The sequence below is a fragment of the Diceros bicornis genome, chromosome 3 (genome assembly GCF_020826845.1).
Source record: "Diceros bicornis minor isolate mBicDic1 chromosome 3, mDicBic1.mat.cur, whole genome shotgun sequence".
In the NCBI taxonomy this organism is placed as follows: Eukaryota; Metazoa; Chordata; class Mammalia; order Perissodactyla; family Rhinocerotidae; genus Diceros; species Diceros bicornis.
The window spans coordinates 37,952,736-37,969,021 of NC_080742.1; the positions used below are offsets into that span (position 1 = coordinate 37,952,736).

The window sequence follows — 16,286 nt, forward strand, 5'->3', positions numbered from 1 at the left end:
TCTGATGTTTGGCTGTCTTAAATCCCTGAAAACTGTTTTTGGTAACAGTGTGTGATTTATTAATATCAGATAGACATGTTATCTGTGGGCAAGTTTTTCAGTCTCATTAAGCCTCTTTTTTGTATTGGTAAATAAGAATAATAACTTATATATAAATATAAAGTATATAAGCATATATAATGTAATATATGTAACATCATTCCCTTTATACTTCATTGCTTCACCTGTAGTACTCTAAGATAATTAGATTTGAAATTAGAGTGTCTTAATCTTGTTATTTTTGTCAACTTCAATTTTGGTTTACACTAACTTTATTAGAACTAGAATTAGAAACTACAACACAAATAAGTGAGATGACTTACCAGAATTTTCAAAAGATTATTTACTGCTATATCTGGATTTTTCTTAAAACCCTACATATTAAGAAAAAAAAAAGTTCTTGTGAACTTTATTCCTTTGCTTGTATTATCTGAAAATTAAACTATCCGTTCCAGAATTTAGTATCTCTTTCCGAAACAATACCTTTTCTCATTGATCCAAATTGGTTATTAGGGTACTTAATTCCATCCTAGGCAAGGGTAGGCTGTTATTTACCCAAAGTTTATTTTATTGTAGCCTTACTTTAATTCTTTGGTGAAAGAAAGTGAGAGGAAGACAATTAGAAAAAAATTAAAAAGTGAATAACCCAGTTTCTTCAGCTTTTCTTTCATAGGTACTATATCAGTTATTTAATTCTTTATGATTTTCCATTGAACCTTATTTGAATACTCCATGGTTTCCTTCAAAGGTGACGTTCAGAACTCTGGAAACATTTTTTTATGAGGCACTTAATGTATGTCTGTATTCCTAAAATACTTAGGCAAGTTTGAGTAAAGTATTATGGGTGAAGAGAAGAGCAACAGGTTAGAGAGGTTGAGTATTACCTCGTGACTATACAATTGAAAATGTGACTATATGATGTGACTTTAGTGTAGAATTGTTCGTGCATTCTGTGTATGTGTGTATACATCATTTTTTAGTACAAAGATAATATATGAAGCCCAGGACCCTAAGTGTGATTTAGTTTATGAATTGGCAGCCACTTGAGCACTGTGAGAGTTGATAGATTGAACTACATAAAAGTAACTGTTTAAGTATGTTCTCTCCAAATAATAGCAAGTGGAGGAGGAATTCTGCTTTGAATGAAACTGTTAGGCACTCCCTATAATTGCTCAGTAAATCAGATGGACACAGACAGCTGCACAAGGGAGATAGGCCTAGGAAAGACTAAATCAGTGGAATTCAGTTACATCCAAGTGAAGTTATATCAGTCAATAACTTTCCTTTTAAGTGACTCAAATCTTCCAGACCCAAACTTCTCTTGTCAGGTTACTCATTGGTGTCAGTTATTAAAGAATCATAAAATTGCCTGATTATATCAAGGACATTGTTGTCACATGGCTTGTAAATGTAGATCTTTTTTAAAAGAAAAGTTGCATTTCCTGTGGAGCATTGAGCACACTGACCAAATATTTCTTTGACTATTCTATTGAAGCTTTCATTTGTAAAGAAATTATGGAATCTACTATTTCCCTATTCTTTTAAAAAGAAGATTCCTGTGTTTGTTCTCATTAAATTTATTTTCTAATGTATTTCATATTTATTAAAGATATTAAAATCCATTCATTTTTTTCATCCATCAAATTGTTATATGGAAGTACATAAGAGACTAGAATTTAGAGGATCATATTCCTAAAAGAATGATGGAGAAATCTTCACATAAACCAAGGTGACATTTGAGTTGGATCTTAAAGTATGAGCAGGTTTCAAAAGATGGAGGTGGGAGGTAGCAAATCTTTCAAGAGAATGAATGAACATGAATAAAGACACAGGGTGGGATTGTTGGAGTCATGTATGATGTAGTTTTAAGGCACGTCCTTAGTTTTAAGTATTCAGGCTGAAGATTTTAAGAGTCCTAATGGGGATTCATTGGAGGCTAGGGAGGATAGTACTTTAGAAGATTGGTACTGTATTATCAATTTATCAAATATGTGATAAATGAATGGGCAGCTAGAGGTAACCAGTTTATGAGCTAGGAACCTAGACTGATGGAAAAATAAATGAAAATAATTAGAAAAATTCAGGAGACGTAAATTCAAACTAGAGATTACAGCAGATAATTAGCCAAAATGGGGAGGCAAGGAAGAAAAGGGAGTGTTCAACTGAACTGGCTGACTTTAAGGTAACTATTGGATACAGTGGTGATACCAGTAACAGAAAGATGAGTGGCTATATTTATATTTTAGCGACAAATACGGTAGGTTAATGGCATCATAGAGGGTTGTGAGGTTTCTTTTTAGGAGTGTTGAGTTAGAAATTTCCAGAAAGCATTTAAAGTTATGGGATTATAAACATAGAGAGGAATCAAACTCTGGAAATAGATTTGGTGACTGACACATTTGTTCTATACAACTCAAGTATCCAATCCTAACTTTCCTACCATTGCTTTAAATAAATGACTGTATCTCAGACTGGATACTGAAGGTCTGGTAGGAAATCATGTTCTATAAGAATGGAAGAATGGAAAGAATTGGGTAGATGTCCTTGGTTTAGTTGAGCCACAGGCCGAGTCCAGAGAAATTTAATTACCAAGTAAGAGATCCTCAAGATGAGATTGTTTTATACTCTGTGGGGTTTTTTAAAGCTTTGTTTGGTGACCAAAATATCTCTGTGTATAAATAACATTTGTCTTTGCTTAACTGAATGTCAACTGTGCCACCTTAAGTAAAGTTGTAGAATATTTGTAATTTGTCTCCGACCCCCTTTATTTTGTGTTTTAGCTTTTGTTTCCAGTCCTTTCTTTGTGATTTCTTCATACCACCTGAATTTGCTCTACTTTAAGTGGAGGTTCTTAATCTTTAGGGTACATTCAAATCACTTGAAAGGCTATTAAACCACAGAGTTTCTGTTTTGGATGCTCTGGGGTGGTGCCCAAGATTTGTATTGCTAACAGGTTCTCAATTAATGCTCATTCTGATGGTTTGGGGATCACACTATGAGAACCACTGTTTTATTCCAGAGGCCCTTTAGCTGAAGCCCTAGGATAGTGCTTCTCAGCTTGGCTAGGGATGCAAATCATCTGTAGAAAGAATTACAAAAGCAAACAAACAAAAACAAAAACCTCACTCTTGGAGATTGCAAATCAGTAGATTCTAAAACTATGGGGTGGAATTTGGGCATCTGTGGTTTTACAAGGCTTCACAGGTACTAGGTACCTAGTAGTACCTCGTAGGTACTACCTAATTATACCTATGCCAGCTCTCAGGCCCTTAGATTCACCCTTTCATTATACTAAGTTCCAGCTGTTTGGGGAAGATTTTAGAAAAGCATTCATTGAGCAAATAATTATTGTACATCCATTTGTACCAGATACTGGACTTGATCCCAGAGATACAGAGGTGAACAACATAGGAATGGTACCTCAGAGTTTAAACATCTCCTGCCTTTTTTGCATGTGCTCACATATTTACTGATTTAAATCCAAACAAGTTGGCCTTTTTGAAGTCTTTATACTGGAACAGCGCTTATGTAGGGCTCTCAAAAGACCAAGAGCCCCATTCTCCACTAGCTGAACCTGATCATTGACTCTTAGATCCTTTAGGGAGGAGACACAGTTCTCTTGGCCAAAATAGTATTATAAAATGTTGAAGCAGGGATGCAGATAAACTGAGAATTGTTTAAAGCTCTGCATGCAAAATGATAGACTGGTTAAAAGGGGGTTTTTCTCTCATGGTGACCCATGAACCAGGTTGGCAATAGCAGTGGCTCTAGACAGCTCTGAAGTAGTGCAATATCAGACAATATCTTTTAAAGACCATGCCCTGATACTTAAGATTTCTGTAGTCAGAAATCTTTTACTATAGTCAGAAAGTACAGTACAGTCCTGCTCGGCAAAACTTTTAGGTTTTAAACTCTAAACTTTTAATTTCCCTTGTGACTTTTCTCTTTAACTCATGGGTTATTTAGAAGTGTGTTTTATTTCCAAGTATTTGGGGGATTTCCTATATATCTTTCTATTAATGATTTCTAGTTTAATTCCATTTTGGTCAAAGAACATATCTTGTATGATTTTAGTTCTTTCAAATTCCTTGAGGTTTGTTCTATGGCCTAGAATATGGTCTGTCTTATTCTGTGTGCTCTTGAAAAGAATGTGTATTTGTCTGTTGTTGAGTGGAATGCCATGTAAGAGTAGGTTGATTGTGTTGTTCAGGTGTTTTTATATGTACTTATTTTCTATCTACTTGTACTGTTATTTACTAAGAGAGGAGTATTAGGGGCCGGCCCGGTGGCATAGTGGTTAAGTGCGTGTGCTTTGCTGCATCGGCCTGGGGTTTGGATCCCCGCGCACACCGACGCACCACTTGTCGAGCCATGCTGTGGCAGCGTCCCATATAAATTGGAGGAAGATGGGCATGGATGTTAGCCCAGGGCCAGTCTTCCTCAGCAAAAGGAGGAGGATTAGCGACAGATGTTAGCTCAGGGCTAATCTTCCTCACAAAAAAAAAAAAAAAGAGAGAGAGGAGTATTAAAGTCTCCAACTATAGTTGTATGTATATATCACCTTTCAGTTCTATTAGTTTTTGCTTTATATGTTTTGAATCTCTCTTGTTGTTTCTTTTTGGTGAATTGACCCCTTTATTGGTGTATTGTCCTTTTTAATTCCTGGTAACATTCTTGTTCTGAAGCCTACTTTGTCTAATATTATTGTAGGCACTCCAGTTTTCTTTTGATTGCTGTTTGCATGGTGTGTCTTTTACCCTCCTTTATGTTTAACAGCCTATATCTTTATATCTAAAATAGCTTTATGTTTATAATTATATATTATATAGATATTCACACAGACATACAGACTATATTTAAAGTAGATTGGATTTCTAGTAAATAGCATGTAGTTGAAACTCGCTGTTTTATCCAGTCTGACAATCTCATTCTTTTAGGCATGAGATTAACTCTGGGCAGGTTACATCATTTAGAGTTACATCATTTAGAGTAATTATTGATATGATTGGGTTTAAGTCTACCATCTTGGTATTTTTTCTGTTTATTCCAGCTGTTCTTTGTTATTTTTTCCCTCTTTTTATGCCTGCTTTTGCATTGAGGATTTTTTATGATTCCATTTTTTCTTTTTAAGAGCTTTTTAGTAGTTGCCCTGGGATTTGCCGTATACATCCTTAATGTATCACTGACTCCCTTCAAATATGATTTTACTACTACACAAGTAGTATAAGAACTTTAAAACATACCCTTAATGCCAGAGGCAGAGTTAAGACTAGTTCGGTCCTCACTCTGAAAGTCTCCCTTCCCTTCACATTCCCCAAGTTCATTGTTTATCCCCATTGTATCTAACTCAGCCACTTGTTGAATGTCATTGCTCTGAATAAGAAGCAAAGTGTGCACACTCCCAAATCTTGGCATGTTTTTCTCTTTGTCTATTTCTGTCTATCTGGCATTTGTCTCCTTCATTTTCCCTATCTCTGAGCTATCAACGGTGCCATGATGTGAAAATGAAAACTTTAACATTTAAATTGAAATTTAAAGGAAGGTGTGTGTGTGAGTGTAGGAGAAAGTATATGTGAATCTTTGTATACCTCCCCAATTTTTCTGTAAATCTAAAACTCTTCTAAAAAATAAACTATTAATTTAAAAAAAAAATTAAAGGCAGGTAAGTGGAAACTTTTATATATGTTTTAAAAATTTTGTTCATTATAAAAATATACATACAAGAAACATTCAAAAATATAAAAAGGGTTTAAATCCCTGTAATCTTTATAGCATCTTAGTATATTTACTTTATTTCATATAATTTTAATGGTTTTGTTCAAATTTTTTTTTTTTCTGAGGAAGATTCGCCTGGAGCTAACATGTTACTGTTGCTAATCTTCCTCTTTTTTTATTTTATGTGAGCCACCGCTATAGCATGCCTGCTAACAGACAACTGGTGTGGTTCGGCGCCTGGGGTCTGAACCTGGGCCGCTGAAGAAGACTGCGCCGAACCTTAACCTCTAGGTCGTCGGGGCTGGCCCCCTCAAATTTTTTTTTAAATATAATTGTCGTATATTATTTGAAAACTAAAAATATCAGAATAATTTGGGAACAATTTTCCATTATAACATTTCTTGATATCTAATCCCTCCCTTTTCCCATTCTTGTGGCTTCCTTGAGACCTTTCTAGTGTCTTTTTCACTGTGTTATACTGCATTATTCTGTACACCTTCACTGCTTCGGTGTTTCCTCTTGCCTTCTTTCTGTGTTTCTCACTTCTGATTAGCCCTCCTTGGATCCCACTCTGTTTTTGCCTTGGCTCTCCTCATTTTTATTGCTAGTGTATAACTGCGTTCTGTAGCTCTAATATATCTCAATTCCTCCAACCTTCTCAGTCTTTCTCTTGCCCAATAAAATGGCCTAAACATTAACTCGAATCATTGTAGAAAGTCCACCAGTATCCTCCCTAATTTTCGGAGCAAGCCATATGCTCTCCTACTTATTCATTCTCCAGTAGACCCTGCTGTTCTTTACTTTATTCTCCAAATACCATTATTCCAAGGCTGTCTTGAACATTTACTGAACAATTTAGGGTAACAGAGGCTTCTTATAGCACAGAACTGTCTAAAATTTAAAATTGAATGCTTTATATCACTGTTCTCAGAGGTAGCTTGGCCATTCCCACCACTAATAATGTTGCCTTTTTGCCTTAGACCTGCTATGTAAAAAACAATAATCGGTGGTTTAAGTTAATATGTTTAGATCTAAAATGATGCTGTATTGTACATCATAAAGAGATTAGATTCTAAAGAGGAAACTAGAAAATAAGGTGAGTCTTGTGAAGGAAACTTTATTTAAAAAGTTATTTTTTAAGAATATTTTTCTGTTAGTAAAAATTGGAAAAAAGATGTTTAATATTTAAAATATTCATGTTTGGATTGTGAAGGTAGCCCAGCTGTCTCTGAATTTTTCTTATTAAGGTGGTATTCTGATAAAATTTGGATTAAATAGAAAATGTTTACTCAGTAAATTTTTTTCTTTCATAATAAAGTTGATTTGATGATTTTGTTAGACGTGTGGAACGGCTAACCTGCCTCATACATTTAGTATTTAAACGTATGACATTCTTTGACTTTCAAATCTATATTAAAATACTAAACCTTTAAGTAACTTTGTATGATTCATAAACATTTTTTATGCCATGTGTTATCAATGTTTGAATTTTTTTAATTTTTTTTCTTTTTTAAATAAATGAATTATAGATAAGTAATTTATATTTCAAGAAAACAGAAGCCTGAACATGGTATACATTCATTACATAGTGAAGTGTGGTATTTTTGGAGTACGCAATTTTAGAATAGTAAACCTCATCATTTCAAGCACATATAGCAATGAAATATTTCTCGTTTCATTCATTTATTTTTCAGTAAAACTTATTTTTGTAATTTTTTACTTATTTTCCATTGCAGTATGTTAGTATTGTTAACTTATAAAAAAGGATTATCTATTATATATTTAATTGTTTGGAAAGACTGGGGCTCTAGCCACGTTTTGCTACTGCCTAAATGAATGACTTCAAATTAAATTACCTCTAAAGTCATTTTCTCATCTGTAAAATGAAGGCATCAACCTCACTTTTTCTCAAATTATGTAACTTTTGTAACTCAAAGAGATTCCAAAATAAACACTGTACAGCTCTGAAAAGGTTCTCGAAGTCTATAACCCAATCAGTCGTCTGACACTTGAATCATCTGCCCGGTATCTCTGCTAAGTGACGGGGAAAGAGCTTCTGCCGGGCAGAGAGCTATGTAAATAATACATTCCCTCTTGAGGCAGTTCTGACCATTGGCAGTTTCTCTCTCCAAGTGAGCTGACGTGTCTCTCCTTAGTACTTTCAATCCTGGAGTCATACAAAACAAGCATAATCCAACTTCTAGTATTAGAAGTCAACTATATTGTTTTCTAGTTTTTCTTTCTTTTTTTAAATCAAACATCCTGTTTCATCTGTTTCTTCTATAACAAGGTTTTGATATCTGTTGGTTATTTTTATAGTTTTGGGTATGTGAAATAGACATGATGTTTAATGAAATTAGAGGTGAAATAAATTTGAAAATAAGATAAATTTTGGAGTTGCTGATAGATTTTGATATCTAGATAATAAATGTATAAGAATCTCATATTTTTAACATTTGTAATTTATCCCCAGAGAAATGTTATTTTAAAGTCTTTATGGACTGGGAATTAAAATAATGCTAATGTTAGATGATTACTTTGTCCTAGACTCTATTATCTACTCTCTAAACATATTATCTCATTCAGTTTTTACAACAGTCCTATGAGGTATGCACGTCTCCGTTTTGGAGATTAGGTAAGTGAGGTACAGAGACACTAAGCATCGTGAAATAGAAATTATTCCAATTATATATTGAAATTATATAAATTAATTTATGTATTAGAATATAGTTTCTTCTTTTCCCATAAATACTACTATAGTGTTTGATAAATTACTGTTCTTCATGTTAGTTGCTGAGATTTATAGAGTGTTTATTATGTAGGCTGGTCAGTGTACTAAGTGCTTTCCATATTTTATCTTATTTTATTGTATTAGTATTTCCATATTAATCCTCATCGCAGCCCCATAAAATAGATACTGATTTTATCCCTATTTTATGGGAGAGGAAACTGAGAAGAATTACCTGTCCAAGATCACACAAGTAGAAAGTGGTGGAATTAGAGTTTGAGTCTAGGCATGTTGACTGTGTGTAGCTCATGCTCTAATCATTAGGCATGCTGCCTCATTAGACTACACTGCTTTAGCATATTTGACTTTGTTGGGGCGAAAGAAGGAGATGCTTCTTCTTGGTCGGCAATTCCAGCTATACAAGATACAGTCTCCTGGTGCACGCATCAGGGAACCCCTTTGAAAACAGTAATTTATTTTTCTACATTACTGTGTAAGTAAGCTTACTAGGTACATATGGAATGAACACAAAACTGAAACTTGATCTCCGATGTAAAAGACCACATAGTCTTTTGTCCTAGGAAGATAGCAGCCAAGACAAGTCACATTGCTTATTCTGGCTTTAAGGGAGATTTGGAATATTAAGTGCAATTTTAGGATAGAGAAATATTAGCAGTAACTTTTTAGTTTTTTTCAAAGTTAAACTTCAATTTAGATTTAATTGGGGTTTAAAGCAGATTTCCATGATATCTAATGTATCTTTATTCAAATTCCTATCAAAGTTAAATACAGCTGTATCTTTTGGGTTGTCTGCTAGTCTCCATCATTTGTGCATGTAATTAAGAGTACTTCTGTAGTACATGATGTGGTTCCTTCCTCTGGCCTTATGCTTATCTAGTGGTGCTTAACCTGCAGACAAAGCACTTCTCAGAATATCAGATTCAGAAGGTGCTTAAACTTCTTGACTTTAGAGACTGAAGTACTGAGAAAAGTTAGCACCTGTGACTATTCAACAAGGGAATTCAACTCTTCCTGTTTCCCTGTTATCCAATAAGGAAATGCAACTCTTTCTATTTATTTCTCCTATGTTGATAAGTACACGTCTCTGAACACTATGTTTCACATTATATTCTTTTTTTTCTTGTACAATTTTGTTTTTGCTTTCTTTGGAGGTTATTCGGTTTGGCATGGTAGCTCTTCTCAGTAGTGCTTTATTTGTCTGTGATTGTGCCACTTTTCACTTTCTTTTTCTCAGTGGAACTTAGAAGCATTAAACACATCTTTCTAATAGTTAAATAGTAAAATGAACTTTTTTTATAATGTGTGATTACTTGGCAGTTTCTCCTCATCTATACAAATCAATAAATATCTGAAGGAAATGATAATTTTTTATGTTTACTACAGTCAGAAATAATGTTACTTCTAATCACTAAGCAGCTAAAATGTCTCCTCTGAAGATAAAGACGCAAAGGTAGCAAATGAATGTGTTGATAGGGAAATAAATACAAGAAACACTAGGGGAAGTTTTGAGAAATAAATGCAAGTGAATGAGTTTTGAAAATTTGGCTAAAATTAGTGCATTTATAATAAATGACCAGGTCTTTACAGTGAGGTGTATTCTATGTTGTTTTTGCACAATCCACTAAAATAGCTAGTTAGGGATATACTTTCCACAATTGTAGCCAAACATTCCTAGTATAGTCTTTGATAAAGGAAGGCAGTGTAGGCACAGAGAATAACATCATTTGAAAACTTTCTCCCTGCGACTCTACAGTAGAACCAGCTCTGTACCATCTGGTTAGGTGTGCTTGTTCTCAGCACAATTGCGTGCTTTCTCAAGCATTGTTCAGTTGCCATATTTGATGAAAAATAGCAAACTGCTATTTTTCAAAACATTCTGGTCAAACATGTTTGCTTATGTAAATACAAACACTTCATCATTTTTATATTTTCTTTTTTGTTTTAGTGAGATAGATTTATTTTGACAACTGAAAGTAATAATGATAATATTACAAGAGGAGGCAACTCAATATTTCAAATGATAAAACAGTTCCATTTTAATCAGTGAGAACCTACACAGGATCATGGCATTTAGGTTTAGGGTGTCTGTCTCTTTGGACCAGATCGTATGTTATTTGAATCTACTGTGGTATTGTTAGTATGTTTCATAAGACATAGTGCAGAGCTGCTATGATCTTTAAATGTTAATGTTCTTTTCTTATCACTTTACTGTGTAGATACCCTTCATGAGACCCAACTCTGCCACAGCTCATCCTCGGAGGCAATCCTGGAAACCTCTTTTATAAGTGTGATTTTAAAAATGTGGATAACACTCTCAATAGAGTACATAAAGTAAAGGAGAACAGCTATCTTGTCCTTCCCATAAGCTTATCACTGCAAAAAGTTGCCTTTGCTTGTCAGGTTTGGATAGAATGTAATTGATTGGTTTGTTACTTGGATTGACAAGGCAGTTAATTTGCCTGTGTGGATTTTTTTCTATTTTTTTCTTCTACTTTCTTATTTTTTTTTGCACTAATCAGAAACATTCGATATGTGCATTGTTGAAAAATACTAGGTAATGTCTTGTCAGAATTGTCCTATTAAGTAATGCCTTTCCCTGTTGCTTCTTTGGCAAATTATGATATACAGTGTTTAGACTTACTGAAGAGTTATGGAAGCCTGTGGGACTTAAATACAATGTGCTACTCACTGTTGTTGTTGAACAATACCAGTAACAAACAAGAAGGACAATACATTCCATTAGTCTGCTATTCTGTTTCATCCAACTTAATACATATATTCATATATGAAATGCTGCATTGGGAAACCACTGTGGACTCTTATATTAAGCGTTATTTCTATTTATAATATTCAGCAAAAGTGAAAGACTTGTAAAGCATATGCCGTTCTAGTTTTGACTCATTAGTTCTAGTGTGAAAGAACTAATGTTATTAGCATGAAATTTTTACAACTTCAGATTTTAAGTTCATGAATAAGAGTATATCTGTGTTGGTCTCTAGATATTTTCCAATAACACCCACATTTATTCAGTCTTTATGATTTATACGAACTCTCCGTGTTCAGTATAATTTTATTTTTCTCAACCTTAAATATGAGGTTATGAAATAAGAAGGGAAGTACAAAGCTTGTTGACTGTACAACCTGCAAGCTGAAAGATCTTCATCAGCATCTGTATCTTTCCAGAAGTTTACAGAATTAAAATTTGATCTTCAAGCTTTAATGATCCAGTTTTAAATCAACGACAGACATATGTTGAATATTCCATCACTCCATCTTGAACTGATTTAAAAGAGACTCTTTGCTGAAATTGAAATGCACATATACATGTAAATTGTCAACATGTCTCTTGGAATTTCCTGATTTATAAATGTGGTTTTGGACATCTTTTCAGGTATAGTGGCAATTGAAAATAGTTTAAACTTTAGGAATAGAGTAGGCAGTGTTATAGATAATCAAAAGCAAGTGTAAATATAAAGTTGCTGTATGCTACTAATCTGTAATTATAGTAAGGAACCATATTATTGGATAACAACATAAGTAATTTGTATATAAAAATACGTATAAACTAAGATTATTAACTTATTGGAAGATCTTATAACATTGGAGGAAAAATATTAATGACCTGTAGCAAAACCAGTAGGCTTTTTTTTTAAGAATAAGAAAGGACTCATTATGTATCACTACATAAGTTTAAGAATAAGTTGGTAATTATTACTATTACTGAACTCCAGCTAGTTTTAAGAAAAATGACAGATTGCCATTTTCTTAAAAGAATATATTAATGCATTAGGCCCTAGCCCTTCTTTGATATATGGTGAGAAATTACTAGTGGTCATTTTATTGTAGATTTTTTGAGAAATCATTAAGCCTTGTGGTTTGAGTGTCACTATTAATCAAGATCTTTTCCACCTTGGTTCTAATTAGAATACTACATTATCATCATCCTTCATCTTGCAATTTTTGGTGGTGGATATGCTATTTCATATTTAGTGCTAGCCCTAAGAATCTTTGTCACACATTATAAATATAAACCACATAATTCATAAGATCATTTATCCTGCAAATGTATTTGGAGTAGGAGAACTTTTGAAGGGAGCAGAATAAAACTCTTTCTCCTAGTAATCTCCTAAATACTCTTGTATTTCCACAGTAGAAAATTAACCCTTTTCCATAATTGGTCCAGTTGCTATTTAAAGGAGATATTAACGTGTACTTAAGAAAATATGCGCTAAATGGTTCATATTTCACAGATATATGTAAGAGAAAACAGCATGACAGGTAAATATGATGGCTATTTGTCACACAATAGGGAAAGGAAAAAATACTGAAATATCAGGAAGGAATTTAAATGACTCTGAAATCCGTGAAGAATGACATGGTGGTATATAGCAGTGGTTCTCAAACCTTATAGTGCATCAGTATCACAGGAAGGATTTGTTAAAACACAGATTGCTGCCCTATTCCCCTCCTTATCCTCCTCCTCCCCACTTTAGTCCCTCCTCCTGCCTCCCTGCAGTTTCTGATTCAGTGGGTCTGGGATGAGGCCTGAAATTTTGCATTTCTAACAAGTTCCCAAGTGATGCTGATGCTGTTGGCCAGGGACACCACTGTAAGAACCATTTGTATATAATATTTGTTAAGGAATCATTGCGTTGTAGTTGACATTGATTGATTGCATGTGGCTTTAATCTCCTTAAAAGGGCCCTTAAATTTTCAAAAATATTTGTTTCCAGATAAGAGAGTTTATGGTAGCTTCATTTACAACACATACAATAAATTTCTTTACTTTCATAAATTCAGTTAAACAAATCCTTATTTTATTTTAGACCTGTTATGGGACAGCGCTATTTTAGGTACAGAAATGAATCAAGCAACATAGCATTTGTCAATAATTCACTAATTCCCTTGTTAAAAACAAAGATTTGAAATTAGGGTTATGTTTGAACATGAAAACAAAATTTAGCCTTAACCTTTGTCCATCTTAAGTTTAGAAATGATATTTATATATCATTTACATAACATTATTCACATGTTTCTTGAATGTTTATCTGATTTTACATTTATGATGTTAAAAAGAGATTGCTGACCAATAATTAATAAGAATATTCACAACCATTATCCTATTTCCCAGTTTTTACATCCTATTACTTAATGAGACCACTCCTTTTAAACACTTGAATGTTTGTTACTTGACTAAACTTACTACTTTTTTACTTGATTCACTTATGGGCATATTTTATGACTATTTCACCAAAATATGTTTAAGGAATTCAGAAGGACACTCTGCAGCAGAGTGGAATATTAACATTATTAAAGTTTTTTTATTTTCTGAAATTGTTTTGACAGTTGAAACTTGTTTAAGAGACTCAGCTTTAGAGCTGCATGGCAGATGAAGGCAGAAATTTTTTCCTACCTGTCTGAGTCAACACTTGGTGAATTTACATAATTCTAAGGATTGTGATTAAAAATATTTCAGAGATGGACATGCTTTACAAATACATTCTTTATAAAAACGTAGGCCTCTTTCTCCCAGTGCTCACTCTAAGACTTTCTGCAGGCCTGCTGATAAGATTCACTGCTGTTCAGGTACGTAAGATATAATGAAATTGGATGCTCATGCTGGGCTTTGCAAATAGAATGAGATTGACCCCCAGCCATTATCTCATTTATCTGATTTACATTGTAAAATCAAGATCTACACTATTGATTAGAGCATAATTAGTTAATTATGAACAGGGAAATACAAAGTTATGTGGGGCCTGAGCACAGCAGGTTGTACTGCTGAAAAATTTCCAAGGGCATGAGCAGATGGAGATCAGTTTATTAAAGAACAAAGCAGACATGATTCAGGTAGGATATGTCTAATCATTCTCTCATGCTGTGAGGAGGGACTTGACCATATTGTGTATTTTTATATGAATTCTTTTGTTTTGTGTTTCATTTTTTCATTTCACTTTTAATCTTGCAACCTGGCTGCTGTAGATGTAGCTAACTGAATTGATCCCGTTATTTGTGATCATTAAATATGAATTTCGATAATTATCTAAATATTTTACCAATTAATAGACTTTCATATGTAAAGAATATTTTTGTCTTTCTTACCACTCATTCATTCATTGATTATTATCTGTGATAAAAGTCTATAGTGGCATTAATGAAAATATGTTCAAGACTTCCACATTAATCTTCATGAAATATGATATAAAAGACATTTTCTGATTATTTCATTTAGAAAATGCTCATATAGGTGGTTTGCACTAAAATTGTTGTAAAATATGAGGAATAAAATATATCTTTATTGATATTAAATGTTATTCTAATAGTGGTAGAATGCAGAATTTTGTGCAACCTTTTTTAAAAGTGACAACTTGTGGGCAATGGTCCTGCATTTTTTTCTCAGTCTGTTAAATGAGTAATTGAAGTAATTGGCCACTGTTCAATGAAAGAATTTATCACTACTGGTTAATAGATTTATGTAGGTGTTTAAGCTATTAGTGAAATTTTATTTAAGTAATGTTAATATTCAAGACCAATTCTTTTGATCTTTCTTGTGTAGAATTTTTACAGAGATGCTGAAAAAGTAAGAAAATCTAACCCATCAATTTTCTTGATGTTTAGTTTTTTTTTTAAGTGAACCAATGTAATAGTATGTATTTTCAGAGTCAGTTCTTTATTTTACCCTATGTAGACTTGGAAGGGATCTAAATAAAATGTTCCATTGAATAAAAAATAGGTATGATTATGGATCAACTTGATCTTAAAAAAATGTACATCCCTTTTCAAGTCCCATGTTGTGAATTTCTCTTCTTTGTGAAGTTTAGCTTATCATCTGGCTATAAATTATATGCATAGGAGGTACACTTAATTGTTTCGGTTCATTTAAAAAGTAGTTATTTAGAGTACTCTCCTAGCGAAATTATCAATTGGAAATTAAGGGATTTGAAGAAACCCTTTGGAACACTGGCTTTTAGCCTGTCTCTTAGGCACAGGCAGAAATAAATCAGTTGTTTCTTTTTACTTGTTTGCGTATTCTCAGTAATAAGGTGAACACATGACTGATGGCTTGTATGGATTATAGGACATATGAACATAAATCATTTTCTTCCTCTTCTTTGTCTAGGGTGCTATACTTAACCATATACTAAGTAAGTATCTTAAATACGTATAGAACTATGTTTATTTGGTCACTGCATTTTGTTTAATCAGTGTGTAAAAGACCATATACATATATAGCTTGTTTATTATTTACATCTGTATCCATTATGAATCTGATGCCTAGGAAGTTGTATTTAGTAAGAATCTAATTAAACAATCAGGTTTCCTTTTATCTTATAGATGGAATTCATTTTATCTCATTTAAAATTGTAATTTTAGAATGTCCTATAGTGTTAATGTGTACAGTATTTATTAGATGTTTAAAGGATACTTCTTTAAGCATCCAGTTTGCATTAAAAACTTTCATAGTGTTTCCTTATAGGTTAGTTTTATATTCTCTTTTAATATTTTAAGACATTGTCTTCCTATTTAATATATGTGCTGTTGGTATAATAGTTTGTTTTTATTACATAGATATTTGTGTTATTTAATAAAGTATATTGTGTTATATCACTACGATTTGTGGATCAATGACTGCTTTTGCAAAAGATTTTTAAAACATTTTATTCTCTATTTTGATAAATTAAATATGTACTACATTATGTGCTGCAAGTATGTGTTTCCAAATATATGTTAGAAGTAGAGGTAGAGACCATAAATAATAATTTGGTCAATAACTACTTCAACT

At 33.0% G+C, this 16,286-nt stretch overlaps 1 protein-coding gene across 5 annotated transcripts in view; it reads left to right on the forward strand.

The window, feature by feature from the left end:
• Positions 1-16,286, forward strand: part of PHF14 (PHD finger protein 14) — a 187,244-nt gene that overhangs the window by 112,375 nt on the left and 58,583 nt on the right. Inside the window, exon 17 of one of the 5 annotated variants that reach the window (XM_058526356.1) lies at positions 15,624-15,648. The exons of 3 other annotated variants lie outside the window; for them this stretch is intronic. In XM_058526356.1, the coding sequence (XP_058382339.1) occupies positions 15,624-15,648 (25 nt within the window). Of the gene's footprint in view, positions 1-10,719; positions 10,966-15,623; positions 15,649-16,286 lie in introns of those variants that run through there. One more of the 5 variants, XM_058526364.1, reaches the window with a different exon arrangement.